The sequence below is a fragment of the Myxocyprinus asiaticus genome, chromosome 21 (genome assembly GCF_019703515.2).
Source record: "Myxocyprinus asiaticus isolate MX2 ecotype Aquarium Trade chromosome 21, UBuf_Myxa_2, whole genome shotgun sequence".
NCBI classification, from domain to species: Eukaryota; Metazoa; Chordata; class Actinopteri; order Cypriniformes; family Catostomidae; genus Myxocyprinus; species Myxocyprinus asiaticus.
The window spans coordinates 25016793-25032327 of NC_059364.1; the positions used below are offsets into that span (position 1 = coordinate 25016793).

A 15535-nucleotide genomic window follows, 5' to 3' on the forward strand; every position below is an offset into this window, starting at 1 on the left:
AACAAGATGAATCAAATTGATCTTGTTTTAAGGATTTTTAGATATTTTTACAGGAAAACAATACAAAAATTAACAAGAATACGATTTTTGCCCTAATATCAAAGGTCTTACTAGAAAAAAAGAAATGATGATCTAACATGAATCTTCTTGATTAAAAAATATGATCGTGCCTGGTAACGTGCATGTAAAATGGCTAGAAAAAGCATTTAAGCTTAGCATAAAGCTGACAATTTACACAAGGTATATTTCTATTTCTTCTGCTCCAAACTTACTTCAAACTTACTTCTCTGTCTGCTCGTATGAATGTAACACATCATAAGAAAGTGTTTCACCGCTGTTCAAATGCACTTTGGATCGTATAATTTATATGTATAAATGTTTTCCATCTGAAAGGACTAAATATTAAATGAAACAAATGACAATAAAATGCAAAGTAATCTCTTCAGTAATCAAAATGCTTTTTGAATGTAACTATATTCTAATTACCAATTATTTAAATTGTAACTGTAGTGGAATACAGTTACTTATATTTTGTATTTTAAATACGTAATCCCATTACATGTATTCCGTTACTCCCCAACCCTGTGTGTATATATATATATATATATATATATATGTATGTATGTGTGTGTGAGTGTGTGTGTGTGTGTATATATATATAGAGAGAGAGAGAGAGATACAGTGTGTATATATATATATCAGCCACAACATTAAAACAACCTGCCTAATATTGTGTAGATCCCCCTCATGCCGTCAAAACAGTGCCAACCCGCATATCAGAATAGCATTCTGAGATACTATTCTTCTCACCACAATTGTACAGAGCGGTTATCTGAGTTAATGTAGACTTTGTCAATTCGAACCATTCTGGCCATTCTCTGTTGACCTCTCTCATCAACAACGCGTTTCCATTTCACAGAACTGCACCTCACTGGATGTTTTTTGTTTTTGGCACCATTCTGTGTAAATTCTAGAGACCGTTGTGTGTGAAAATCTCAGGAGATCAGCAGTTACAGAAATACTCAAACCAGCCCATCTGACACCAACAATCATCCATGCAATTATCTAATCAGCCAATCATTTGGCAGCAGTGCATAAAATCATGCAGATATGGGTCAGGAGCTTCAGTTAATGTTCACATCAACCATCAGAATGGGGAAAAAATGTGATCTCAGTTATTTGGACAGTGGCATGATTGTTGATGCCAAATAGGCTGGTTTGATTATTTCTGTAACTGCTGATCTCCTGGGATTTTCGTACAACAGTGCGAATTTACTCCGAATGGTGCCAAAAACAAAAAAAAAACATCCAGTGAGCAGCAGTTCTATGGATGGAAACGCCTTGTTGATGAGAGAGGTCAACAGAGTATGGCCAGACTGGTTCGAACTGACAAAGTCTACGGTAACTCAGATAACCACAATGTACAATTGTGGTGAAAAGAATATAATCTCAGAATGCTATTCTGAGATGTGGGTTGGCACTGTTTTGGTGGCGTGAGGGGGACCTACACAATATTATGCAGGTGGTTTTATTGTTGTGGCTGATCGGTGTGTGTGTGTGTGTGTGTGTGTGTCTATAATATATATATACACACACACATACTGTATGCATATATACAGGTATGCATTACATTAGGTTGGTGTTCCTTTTGCATGCTATACTAAAGCTAAACCAACAGACATCTCATCTAATGCCTAGAGCACCAAGTGAACCAGGACATCCACTGGTGCCCTCAAAAACAAATAGGCACATGATTCCCCTGTGATATTCACACACAAATTATGTGTTGATGTTACAAAGAAAGGAGCCTCTATAAATGGCTGAAACTCAATGCTTTGACAATTCATCTGGGGATAGATATCCTAAAGCCATAACTTCATATGACAGTGGCATTTGTTTTGTTTTTTCATTCTCTTTTAGTTCTAAGCATTGTGAAATGATAAAATGAGCACCAGTTGATCAGCTTACACATACATTTAGAATAATTAGATTAAATCACCGTTCCCACCTCCCATCTAGCATTGTGCATTTTCACATTCATCCATTATGGTAGATTTGAGAAATATACAGTGTCACTTTGCTCTAATTATCAGTTAGCAAAGGCAGAGCAGATGAGGCATGAACTCCTGGCTGAGCTCACAGTATGACCCTGCTGTCATTTAAATACAGTATGTGTTGGGAGCCAATGCTCCATTAGGTTCCCCTAGTGTGATCGCTGGGCCATTGAAGAAACAATCAGTCTGCCTTCAGGGTAAAAAAACTTAATGTGCACTGATGCCAAATAATTTTTTTTCCACAGCACACAGAGTCAAAAGTGGAAAAGCCATTACAGCACGACAAAATTCTTTATACAGTATTACAGTATTCTGTGTAATAAGCACTACCAGACCAACAGCCCTCCCTTGCACACATTATAATTCATAGGTTTCCGCCTTACATGCTTCTTACTATGAAAAGCTCTTCTGTTGAAAAGACCAGCATTGCTGATCACCATGCAGCAGTTGTTTTGTTTTGGAAGCGTGTGTCCCTACCAGGCTTCTTATCTAGCTTAACCTGCAAACCTCCCTTAGTCAACCAGCTTAATCAAAGAGACTGATTTCGATGACCAGCATCTTTTGCTGTAGAACAACATGGCTATGCTAGTGTACCAGCTATAGTGTTGGGTAAGGTACTGGAAAAAATCAGCTAAATCCATTTTAATCCACTAAAAATTACTTCAATTAAAATCGTAAACAGATTAATTTACTGATTACTCAGTTGAAAATTAATCACGTTACTAATTACTTTGTTATTTTCTAAAACACTTTTCACAGATTGTTTTGCTCAACGAATTCAAAATATTGTATGTATTTCTTCCTTGTTCGTGGTCACAGAAATGCAGAGATGTACATATGACCATAATTAATGTTTTAAATTCTACATACAGTAAATAATACTGTTTTAGAAATGTGTATCCCAAGCAATGTACTTGAAAGTAATTAACTTTATTGAAAGTCAGTAACTGTAATCTGATTACTAGAATTTAAAATGTAATATGTTCCACTGCTTTTTTTTTTTTTTTACTAAAAAGTAATTAGATTACAGTAACTAATAACTTTGTAATCAAATTACGAACACCAAACCAATAGTAACCAGCTTGGACCAGCATGGAAATTCATGCTGGTCTATGTTAGTGTAGTTATCATTAACAAAACCTAAAAACTAAAAGAAAATTTAATGAAAACACTTTTGTTAAATTACTTATAATAATAATAATAATAATAATAATAATACAATAAAAGTGAATATTTAAAAATGAATTAATATAAGTTTTAAATTTTTGATACACAGTATAGAACATTTGAAACCTTTGCAATTAGCATTCATTAAGCATAAAAATGCTTAAAAGGAATATTCCGGGTTCAATACAAGTTAAGCTCAATCGACAGCATTTGTGGCATAATGTAGATTACCACAAAAAATAACTTTGATTTGTCCCTCCCTACAGTGAGACACTTACAATGGAAGTGAATAGGGGCACATTTTTAGAGGGTTTAAAGGGAGAACAGTGAAGCTTATAATTTTATTAAGCCCTTAAATTTAATTCTTCTGTTACAACTCCTGTATTATTTGAGCTGTAAAGTTGTATAAATCATTGTTTTTACAGTCATGTTTGTTGACATTACATCGTCATGGCAATGAAGTTGTAAAATTGCTTATAACTTTACACAGAAAAGGTTAGTAAGTGATTTTATCACACTAAAATCATGTTAACACACATATTGTTTGTCTTGTGGCTTTACTTTTGAAACTGTGAGTATTTTAACATTTACGGATTGGCCCCATTCACTTCCATTGTAAGTGCCTCACTGTTGATTTTTATTATTATTATTATTATTTTTTTAAGAAAAGGATGGCAAGTCAAAATTATTTTTTTGTGGTATTCAATACTATACTACAAATGCTGTCAATTGGGCTTGACTTGTATTGAACAGTAGACAGCCCTGAAATATTTAACACTGTTAAACTGTATTTAAATTAAATCAGCCAACACATTAACATGGCAACAATAAAACACTAAAACTAATATTTTAGTTTAACTACAACCCCAATTCAGAAAAAGTTATGACAGTATGAAAAATGCTAATAACAGTTTGAAAAATGCTAATAAAAATTATTATAATTGATTTGTAAATTATATTCACCCTTTGCTATATTGAAAGAACTACAATTTCACATTATATGATGTTTTACCTTGTGAATTTCATTGTTTTTTTTTTTTTTGAAAATGTACAGTCATTTAAATTTTGTACAGTCAAGTGTTTACCACTGTGAAACATCACCATTTCTTCTAATAACACTTATTAAGCATTTGGGCACTGAAGACACAAGTTTAAGTTTAGAAAGTGTAATTTTCCCCCATTCATCATTATGTAGGGCTTTAGCTGCACAATTGTACGGGGTCTTCGTTGCCGTATGGTGTGCTTCATAATGCACCAAACATTCTCAGTTGGAGACAGGTCAGGACTGCAGGCAGGCCAATCTAGCACCCACACTCTCTGCTTACACAGCCATGCACTTGAAATCCAGGCAGTATGTGGTTTGAAATTGTCCTGCTGGAAAATGTAGGGACATCCCTGGAAAAGATGGTGCTGGATGGCAATATACGTTGCTCCAACATTATTACTTATTGGTCTGCATTCATGGTGTTCTCACAGATGTGTGAGTTACCCATGCCATGGGCACTGACACACCACTGGCCCATACAGACACTGGCTTTTGGACCTGATGCTAATAACATCTTGGCTTTGTTTTTCAAAAAGCTTTTGAAATGTGGACTCTTCAGACCAAAAAACACTTTCCATCTAAAATGAGACCGAGCCCAGAGAAGTGCAGCGCTTCTGGACAGTGTTGATGTAGAGATTCTGCTTTGCATAGTTAAGTCTTTACTTGCATATGTGGATGCAGGAGCAAGTGGTGTTGACTAACAAAGGTTTACTAAAATAATCCCAAGCCCATGTTCATGATATCCATTACAGATGAATTGCATTTTTTAATCAATTAAATCACAGATCATGAGTAGATCACAGATCATGAGTATTCAGAAATGGTTTTCGTCTTGCCCTTTACGCACCGAGATTTGACCATATTCCTTGAATCTTTTAACTATATTGTGCACTGTAGAGGGTAAAATGCCCAAAATCCTTCCAATTTGTCTTTAGGGAACATTGTTCTCAAAGTGCTGGATTATTTGCTGAAGCATCTGTTGGCAAATAGAAAGTCTTGAACAATCCTTGCTCTTGAAGGACTAGGCTGTTTTTAGAGGCTCCTTATACAGTATGACACAAATGCCTCACCTGTTTCACATCACCTTTTTATTTCAACGCATCAAATTGTTATTAGTCTTAAATTGCCCCTGTCTCAACTTTTTTGGAGCGTGTTGCAATCATCTGATTTGAAATTACTGTACATTTAAAAAAAAAAAATAAATAAAAAATAATTAAATTCACAAGGTAAAACATCATATAATGTTTAGTTGTGCTGCTTTCAATATAGAAAATGGTGAAAATAATTTACAAATCACTCATTTTGTTTTTATAGTCATTTTGCACACTGTCCCAACTTGTTTTGCAATTGGGGTTATACAACTGTAAAACTAAACTGGATCTATAAAACACTGAAAAAGCTAAAATGAACTAATGAAAATTAAACTAAATTGAAAGGACAAATTGAAAATAAAATAGGAATAAAAACTAAATAAAAATTCTAAACTACTTTATAATAACCCTAAAATGGTCTTTTCAGTAACTATCTCTGTCCACGGCAATTTTTTGCAATCCTATTTTTATTTATAACAAGCACAACCTTTTGCAACATAATGTTGGTTTCAATAAAATCTGTCAAAGTGAGAAAATATCAGATCATTCCTGTTCACACAGAGACACTGCTGCTCAATTTGCCATACTGCAAAATGAATGAGCAGGCTTATCTACAATGGGAAACTGGCATCAGTGGCAAACAACAGTGCATGCCGAGAATAGAGGGAATCCTGTATCAGTGTAATCCAGTGAGGGCATATTTTCAAACGGCAAAGTAATGGCTGAAAGGCCAACCCGTGATCTCCGTGCTCTTGGTGGGTATTAGGAATGCCTCCAGCTCTTTATTGGCTTTAGTCCATGATTTGAAGTGCATCTCAAACCCAGCCCTGAAGCACACTATTAAGGTAAGATGGCAGCTGCTGAGCCCTGGGCCTTCGTGATTTAACAACTGGCAAATGCTGCTAGGTGTTTTTTTTTCTTACCTTTCTTATCTTAGCTGTAAATATTTAACAGCAATATGGAAAATGAATGAAGCAAAAGATGTTTCTCAGTGGTGCGGGCAATGTGCCATGACTGAGTTTCAATCTGCCTGCTATAGTAACTACTGCTATGTAAAGATGATGATTCTCTTTGTGGTGCACCATTCAGAATCTTTTAAGTGATTGGAACAACAGTTCTAATACTTTTATAGTGAGTTTAAAGAAAAATCTATACAAATTGCTACTGAAGGACTGTAGATCATTTAAATAACTTTTATAACAGGTCCTTACCATACTTGTCGTAGGTTTCATCATTATTTCCATGTCCATATTCATAATATTCTGAGACACTGTCAGAGGAAAAATATTTCTTATGAGACATTTCCACAGATTCTAAGTGTGAGAATAACTATAAATTAGCTCCTTGTACCTGTAACAGTGGGCCCAAAAAAGTATCCGGACACTTATGCCTCACTTAAAAATGCTTAAATGTCATTGCATTAGATAAGAAAGTGACTTTTGTTTTCTAAAGAAAGATAGCAAAATCAAAACATTTAATAAATAGACGTTTGTTTGGTTTTAGGGTTGGATTATAAACTGTTCAGAATGGACCCTTTTCACAGACCTTTTATGATGCGTTTCCGCCTTCTTTAACAATGTAAATGTAGTAGAAGTTTTTATATTTCCAATTTTAAAAATATTTTGTGTAAATTTATAACATTGTACTTTGTATTATATTACCCTGAAATACATTTAATCAGTTACCACAGCTGCGATAAGGTTTCTTGTCAGAGCGAGAGACCACAAAAGGAACCCCCGAACCCACTAACCAATGACGGCACTCGCCCAAAGCCAGCCGGACAGCCAGCAATTCTCAGTTACCGACGTTGTAGTTCTGTTCTGCTGGTGTTAACCGGTGCGAAAAAAAGCACACGGATGCATCTTTCCGTTTGAGTGTTGCGACAGGACCGCTCCAACACCAAACTCGGACTCATCCACCTCCACCACAAACTGACATGCAGGGTCGGGAGTAACAAGGATGGGTGCGGTAGAAAACCACTCCTTTAATTTAGAGAACGTGGCCTCAGCCTAGTGGGGACCAACAAAAGTCAATGCGGGTGGAGGTGAGATCCATCAGAGGTGTGGCAAGTTGGCTGTAATTCCTAATAAATCTCCAATAGAAATTAGCGAACCCCAGAAACCTCTGCAATGCCTTGTGAGAATCTGGGGTTGGCCAATCGGAGATGGCTCTGTCATTAGCAGGGTTCATGCACACTCTCTCGGACAAAATGATGAACCCCAGGAACGGAACCGACTGTGCATGAAAAGCACACTTCCCCGCCTTGACGAACAGCTGATCCTCTAGCAGTCACTGAAGCACCTGCCTGAGGTGCTGAACATGGTTCTGGATATTCTGGGAGAAGATCAGAATATCATCTAGATAGACAAACATCAAAATCAAGATCAACCATGCCTCTAAGCACGTCATTTACAAGCCCCTGGAAGACAGCGACCAATCTGAAAGGCATGCCCAAATATTCCAAATAAGTGCCCCCTATGGGTGTTAAAAGCCATCTTCCACTCATCCCCCTTCCTAATCCAGACAAGGTGATAAGCATTGCGTAAATCCAACTTTGTAAAAACGGACGCTCCCTGCAAGAGTTCGAAAGATGAGGACATCAATGGCAAAGGATAGCGATTCTTCACCGTGATATCATTCAGCTCCCGACAATCTATACAGGGTGATACATCCTTCTTCTCCATGAAGAAGAACCCTGCTGGCAACAAGGAAGGGTGGATAAGACCGGCTGCCAGAGGATCATTGATATACGTGGTCATGGCCTCCCTCTCGGGAGCCGAGAGTGAATACAGCCATTCCCGAGGAGGCGAGGTGCCAGGAAGCAATTCAATCGCACAGTTGTACGGGCGATGAGGAGGAGGGACAGTGTGACTCCAAGCAAGAACAGTGTTGGTTGACCAGTCTATGTGTGGATTGTGCGTTACCAACCAAGGATGCCTCAACACTACCGGTGCTGATGGAGATTGGATCAGGTAAAAGGACAAATGCTCAGTATGTTTTCCAGAGATGAAGGTGACTGGCATGGTGGACTGGGTGATGATGGACAGGGGCATGCCACTGAGGGTGTGGGCGGTGATAGATTAATCCAATTGGACCATAGGAAGCCGCCATTTGGAAGCCAAGTCAATGTCCATAAAGTTCCCTTCGGCTCCAGAATCCACTAGGGCTGAGACAGTGTGACGGGTAGATCCATACTGTGGTCTGGCCGGGAGTACTGTACGAAGTCCGGGTGCTTTGTCCAAAGGTGTTGCACTTGTCAGTAACTCCCTTCCTACTGACAAGTGGTGTCTTTTACCAGATAGGAAGCAGAGAAATGACCAGACCAGGTACAATGAAAGCATAGTCCATGAATGAGGCATCGCTGCTTCTCCTTATGTGAAATCTGAGTTCTCCCGACTTGCATCATATCGGGCCGTGATTCTGGTGACATGGTTGAAGTAGTGGACTGGGTAGGATGGCCAGCCACCCAGGTAGGTGGAGAGCGGCATCGATGGTGGTGACTTCGTAGGGCCAGACGTTAATAGACTCGGATAGCCAGATCCACCAAATTGTCAAAGCGTGGAAGCATATCCAAAGGATAGATTTCGTCCTGGATGTTGTCGGAAAGCCCATGCAGAAACTGGTCCCACATGGTGTGGTCTTTCCACTCACAAGAAGCAGCCAGGGTGCGAAACTTGATAGCATAATCTGAGACTCGCCAATCTCCTTGAGACAGTCCAGATAAAACCCTTGCCGCCTGCCAACCTTGAGCCGAGCATTAAAAACTCAGCGGAGCTCTGTGGAGAAGACATGGAAAGAGGTGCAACAGGGATGTCTGTTGTCCCACATAGTGGTCCCCCATCCACTGGCCCTTCCAATGAGGAGTGTGATCACACAAGCCACCTTCATTGTCTCAGACGGGAAAGCGGAGGGCTGTAACGTGAAGAACAGGGAACATTGTGAAAGGAATGTGCTGCAGGATCCTGCCTCACCTGAAAACAGAGTAGGAGGAGGGATACGAGCCTCTGAGTGCCCAGAAATGTGGGGAACCACCGGAGCCAGTGAGGGTGCCTCCTAAGTGAGACCAGCATCGGGAGGTTGGCGGAGTTGTTGAACGACAGAGGTGAGCTCAGCAAGCTGCGACGCCATCATTTCCAGAGCCCAGTTAGATGCTGAGCTTTGATCTTGCTGACGTTCCAGTAAAGCTCGCTGATGAGACAGTGTGGAGCGAAGAGTAGATTCCCCTGTTGGGTCCATACTTGTCTAGATTGTTCTATCAGAGAGTGAGAGCGAGACAAAGAGACCCAAGAGCAGAGGAACAGTTCAAAGGATTTATTAACAATAAATATTCACTTCAACTGTGCTGGTGAAGACTGAGGGTCCCGGCACCAGCTGTAGTAGCGGGGAGAAGTTTGTGGATGCGTGTGCGCCATGGCTGTGCAATGGGCAAATCCGTGAACAGTGTGTTCGTAGGCAAGTGTGTGCGTTGTGGAAGTCAGGAGCAGATTTGTAGGAATCCTCAGCTGAAGCGTTGTGAGGTGCAAAGAACAAGCGTACAGCAAACTGGAAGGCAATCACACTCCCGACACGTGGGCAGAGATGGGCAACCAAACAGATAAACGAGACAGGACCAACTAGGCAGAGAGAGTGAGGTAAGTACTTCACATCAAACAACAATTTAGCAAAGATACTGAGAACACAAAGGGCTTAAGTAGGGAGTGAATCAGTGGAGAACCAGGTGCTGCTAGCACGCTAATTAGTGGCATGAACAACGTTCCCCTGGGAACAATCACTGATCATGCATGCCGGCAGCGCCTGCGAGACATGAGGGAGAGAAAATAACAACACACAGAGCAAACCGATAAACTCACCGGAGCTGTGACACTTCTAACACAGCTGCTGAGGGAGTGACAGAAAACTTGGCCTGTCTCTCTCTTCTTAATTCTGTTATCCAGCGTTGTATATTTTTATCTTCTTTTGCAAAGCTGTGAAAGCATAATACTTGATTTTTTTTCTTTGCTGCTGGAGCAAACGGGTAAGCCCAAAATGAAATTTGCTGTGGTCCCCCATTCACCACCATTCAAGATTAGCCAACTATGACGGCTTCTGCTTCGCGGTACGTGGATGTGTGAAAAGGGTCCTTTAAGACAAAAGTATTTGGACACTTTCTGGTAGTCAAACTTAGTGGTTCATAGTTAATGTGATTAATTACACTTGTGGTTATTGTGCTAGGACACCTGTGAACTTAACGGGAAGTGAATTTAGATTTCCAGTAAAAAGGTCATGCATGAACAGTTGGTTAAAATAAGATTAACTGGTTAAAAGTAGTTGCAAATGACTCGGGAAAAGTAAAGTTTGTTCTGACAAAAGGTCTAGCATCATTTGTTTGCAGACAGTGTTGGGTAAGTTACTTAAAAATAGTAATCCATTACAAATTACTAATTATTTCTCTAAAACTGTAATCAGATTACTTTGCTAATTACTTAATTGATAAAGTAATCATGTTACTAATTAATTTCTAAATTTCTAAAACACTTTTCCGCTCAATAAATTCAAAATAGTGTCTATTTCTTCGTTGTTCATTGTTGCATACAAGTCATACACTCAGCACCTCACATTTCTTGTTCACAGTGACTCGTTATGAGGCCATAATTCATGTATTCTACATAAATAATATATTAGAAATAAGTATAACCCTATAATGTACTTAAAAGTAATTAAATTAATTCAAAGTCAGTAACTGTAAACTGATTGCAAGAATGTAAAATGTCATGCATCGCACTACTTTTTTATCACTAATTAAACTAAAAATTTATTAGATTACAGTAACTAATTACTTTGTAAATGTTTTAACCCAACCCTTTTTGCAGATGCACTTGTTCTCATATTTAATGTAATGCAATGAAATTCATATAGTTTAAGTGTGACTTAAGTGTCCAAATGCTTTTTGGGGCCACTGTGCAGTGCCTGAAAAAAAAAAAAATATATTTCCAAATATTTTTTTCCAAAATTCTAAAAATTATTCTAAAATTAAATGAATACCTTTTTGACTGGTTGCTGTAGTTGTCATCATATGCCTCATAACTCTGGTTATCGTATTCCCCGTCATAGCCATCATCATATCCCTGAAATCACAAACACACAAAATAATAATCACAGAGGGAGATGCCAGAGGACTAAATCCGTCTCAGACCAGCACTCTAATTGTTTAAGGTTGAAAAATCAATGTTTAATTACACCACAAAAGGATTTCTCTAATAAATATACTCCCACAGTGGGGGACTGGCACAGCTGAATCATGTTCAGCAGAAACTATTGATCAGTGTGAAAAGCGACAATTGTCTCATTTGCCATGTCTGAAAACAAGTGGATAATGTCTCGGCCAGTACAGTATAACCGAAAAAAAGAAACAATAAACAGATTAAAATTTCAGAAGTTCATCAAAACACTTTTTTCAAAATTTTTTTGATCTTTTATTGATATAGAGAGAAATTATCGTGTTATATTGTACACTGTGCATCACATATTTTACCACTGACCAAAAAGCATTATCAAATAATCAAATTTCACCATCTTGGCCTAATGGAACTGCTGCAGCAAATAAGAATTTATGAAACTAACATTTTGAATTTGAATTTATTTTTTACTAGGTTTACTAGGTTTGAAATCAAACTAAATTTAAATAACACCTAATTTTTATGAAATTAGTTATGAGACTAGAATAATTGTCTGACTGTACCAATGAGTAGACCACTTTACTGAGTTGGGACTGTGCTAGTGAAAATGTTTGTTCCTACTCCATAACAGATATTGTTTTCTTTTTTATTAAGCTCTTAATGATTTCAGTAATCTTTAGGAATATTTGAAGTCGAACAAGGCCAGTTTATTTATTAAACATAAAGTGAACATTACACAGGAGGAAAACTTTGTCCATAATTTTTTCCATACATCTTGGAGGTTCAGAATTTGAAGGCCTTTATTTAAATGCCCTTATATTTACAGTGCAATGCCATACGCATAGGTAAGACCATACATGGCTACTTATTACTGTGATTAGATCAATGTATCATAACATTTTAAACTAGATAATACAGAGTAAAATTTGAATGGGTCGCAATAGTTTTGTGGTAAGTGGCAAGATATGGAGGGAAGCCCAGACGATGCACGTGCTCCAGATAGAGCAGAGCGCATCACGTGAGTGGTTTTGTGAAGGCTCGCAAAACACACCCGAAAACCACACTTCAATCACACGTGTCTCATTTGAGGAAGCATATTTAGCGTGTATAAAGTTCTGAATGCCAGATTATTATAATTACATTTGCAGGAAAACCACCGCAATAACCACATTTATTTAAGTCCACTCAAACACCTGCAATTCTGAACAAAACATTCGGAGCTGGACCAAAATCATTCACGGCTCGAGCCCTGAATGATTTAACCTAGTGACACCCCTGCATAGTCCCAGGGCACTCGCATATGAAAACATCATAAGTTTTGGTAAGAAAAAAAGTGTCAAGATTTGGTATGTTCATGAAGATTAGAAATGTAACTGAGTAATTTCAAAAGTGCAATGTCATAACATCGATTATAGTGTTTCCATTTTGTAGTTCAGATACATTAACTGAAAATGCTTGCCTTTTTTTTATTAGGCCTAATCTTTTAGAAAAATAATGGGCAAGAAAAACTAGCTGTCAACCTTATCTTCTCCCTTAACATTAAAATTCTGCATAACATTCAGGTTTAATGAGTATGAAGAAGGATTTGACTAAATTAAAGTTAAGGATTAAGTTGTTCAGATCTAACACAGAAGTTTCCCTCTGTTAGTTTGTACTTATAGAAATAGGGTCAGAAATCTGTCCTCTCTCACTAATTGACCAATTTGTTAACATAGCCTTTCAATAGAGCGCTATGCATATCTTAAGCACTTAAGCAGAGTACAGAAGAGGCAGCATGCTTATTCCAGAACATGTCAATCACACTAATACCAACAGCTCTCGATGGAAATAGATTTTAGCAGAAGAGTGAGAGATAGTGGCTGACATACTCATTTAATAGGGTCATTTCAAGAGTAAAATGAGATGAGTAGCTTTCTTTTCAGCACTCACAGAAATGAGGATGTGTTCACTCTGACCCCAGCTTTGCTGGGATATGTGAAAAAAAAGAATTTCACTGTATATATGCAAATGTATAATGTGTGACAGAATAAAGGCTTCTTCTTTTTGTCTGCATGGCCATATAATTAACTTCAAATATACATCCAAGAGAAGTCTATTTACTAGGTGTTGTTGTTGTTTTTCTTTTGTTTTTTTTTTTACATAAAATGCACTAAAATATATACTAATTAATGTAGTGCTTGAAGACGAAGCACTCCATCAGCAGAACATGAAAAAAACATATAAATGATTAGCAGTAAAAACATTCAATAATTTTTATCTACATCAAATTGTAGATTAAAAAATACAGATTGAGTTGCAGTAAATGTGTAGTTCACCCAAAAATGAATTTTCAGTTCATTTTTGGAAGCCTTTCTGGTTGTGCTTGATTATAGTAAAGACCTTTTACAGCTATGTAAACATGTGGCCAGCATACCAATTACTATAATAATAAGAATGTGCTGTTTAAAAGGTCCTTATATCTGACCTTTTTGACTTAAACATGCACTTACAAGCCACTCTACATAACGTGAGAAGACTCCATTTAATGGTGCTTGATTGTTACATTTCAACACTAGTTTGAAAGAGCAATTAACTCTGGTCTTATTGAGCAAGTTAACAAGAAATAAATCAAGTGGTAGAGAGCCCTGCAAGAGTAATTAATACAGAAGACAGCCAAAGGTCTTCAATACTCAGCTTCATTATCAATTGACAACCACCAACACCTCTTGACAGTGACTGATCTCTGTGTGGGGCAGCAGCTGAATATGTTTTCTCATTGGAAAATGGAAAAGGAAATGGATGGTTAAGAATCTTTTTTCTGTGGCTCCTTCAGGTTATTGAATGAAGCCTCTTTGTCTACCACTTTCTTAGTCTATACACAGATTTTTCAGAGTTAATATTTTCTGTAAGAACAGAGACAAGACAATCAGTCTGAAATATACTGACGTTCACCATCAATATGATCCATTCTGATTCTTGAAAAACGTATATAATATACATATATATATATATATATATATATATATATATATATATATAAAAAAACATGATGATATTCAGTGTTTTTCTAATACACATCAGTTTGATATCAAATGGAAAAGACATAAAAGTGCATTTCATATTGTTGTGTTTGTGACAATTAGGTTAGATTGTGAAATGAATTAAGCAAGAAACGTTCCGTTTGTAGGACAGAGGAGAATGTTAATAGAAAGAAGACACACCAACAAATAAAGACCACTGTGAACTTTCATCCAAACACACAGTGGGCTCAGTTTTTTGTTGTTGTTCTAGCCATTAGTATCATACTGTGTGTAATATTTATGAATCAAGATAGAAAAAGGCACTGGTCAAAATCTCTTGAATATAAATAATCAATACATTCTCATTACAACTCATGTTGTCACATATATAAATGCTACGAGATGGTGAAATCGTAAGATATCGACTTGGCTCATACAAAAAGGGACGACTTTTATTGACACAATTCAGGCATCAAATTTTTACAAGCCTCCACTCAACACTTTATTTTAAGTATGGAAATGTCTGTGAACAAATCTTGCTATTCATTTCATATTTATTTATGCAATACAAATGACGGATGTAGGTCAATAACATATAATCCGCTTTCCTCATCTTTTTCTTTCTTCCGTGGTAAACAAAACCTATTTTTTCTATTAAAGCAATAGTTCACCCAAAAACAGTTCACCATGTGCATGGTAAGATGAGTATGACTTTCTTTCTTCTGCAGAACACAAACAAAAATTTGTATAAGAATATTTCAGCTCTGTAGGTCCATACAATGCAAGTGAATGGTGACCAAAATGTTGAAGCTCAAAAAACACATAAAGGCAGAATAAAAGTCATCCATATAACTCCAATAGTTTAATCCATGTCTTCTGAAGTGATCCAGTTGGTTTTGGGTGAGAACAGAACAAAATGTAATTATTTTTTTCACTATAAATCTTGACATCAGCAGTCTCATTGGCGATCATGATTTCAAGCTCAATTACACTTCCTAGCACCATCTTGTGCTCTATGCATGTG

At 37.3% G+C, this 15535-nt stretch overlaps 1 protein-coding gene across 5 annotated transcripts in view; it reads right to left on the reverse strand.

The window, feature by feature from the left end:
• The window catches only part of LOC127411821 (KH domain-containing, RNA-binding, signal transduction-associated protein 2-like), a 159832-nt gene that overhangs the window by 25521 nt on the left and 118776 nt on the right, over positions 1-15535 (reverse strand). For all 5 annotated transcript variants that reach the window (XR_007892348.1, XR_007892346.1, XR_007892347.1 and 2 more), the window contains exons 7-8: positions 11379-11461; positions 6569-6627 (exon numbers count right to left, since the gene is read on the reverse strand). Coding sequence is in view for 2 of the 5 variants with exons in the window: in XM_051647631.1 (XP_051503591.1) it covers positions 6569-6627; positions 11379-11461 (142 nt within the window). In the remaining 3 variants the exon portion in view is untranslated. The remainder of the gene's footprint in view (positions 1-6568; positions 6628-11378; positions 11462-15535) is intronic.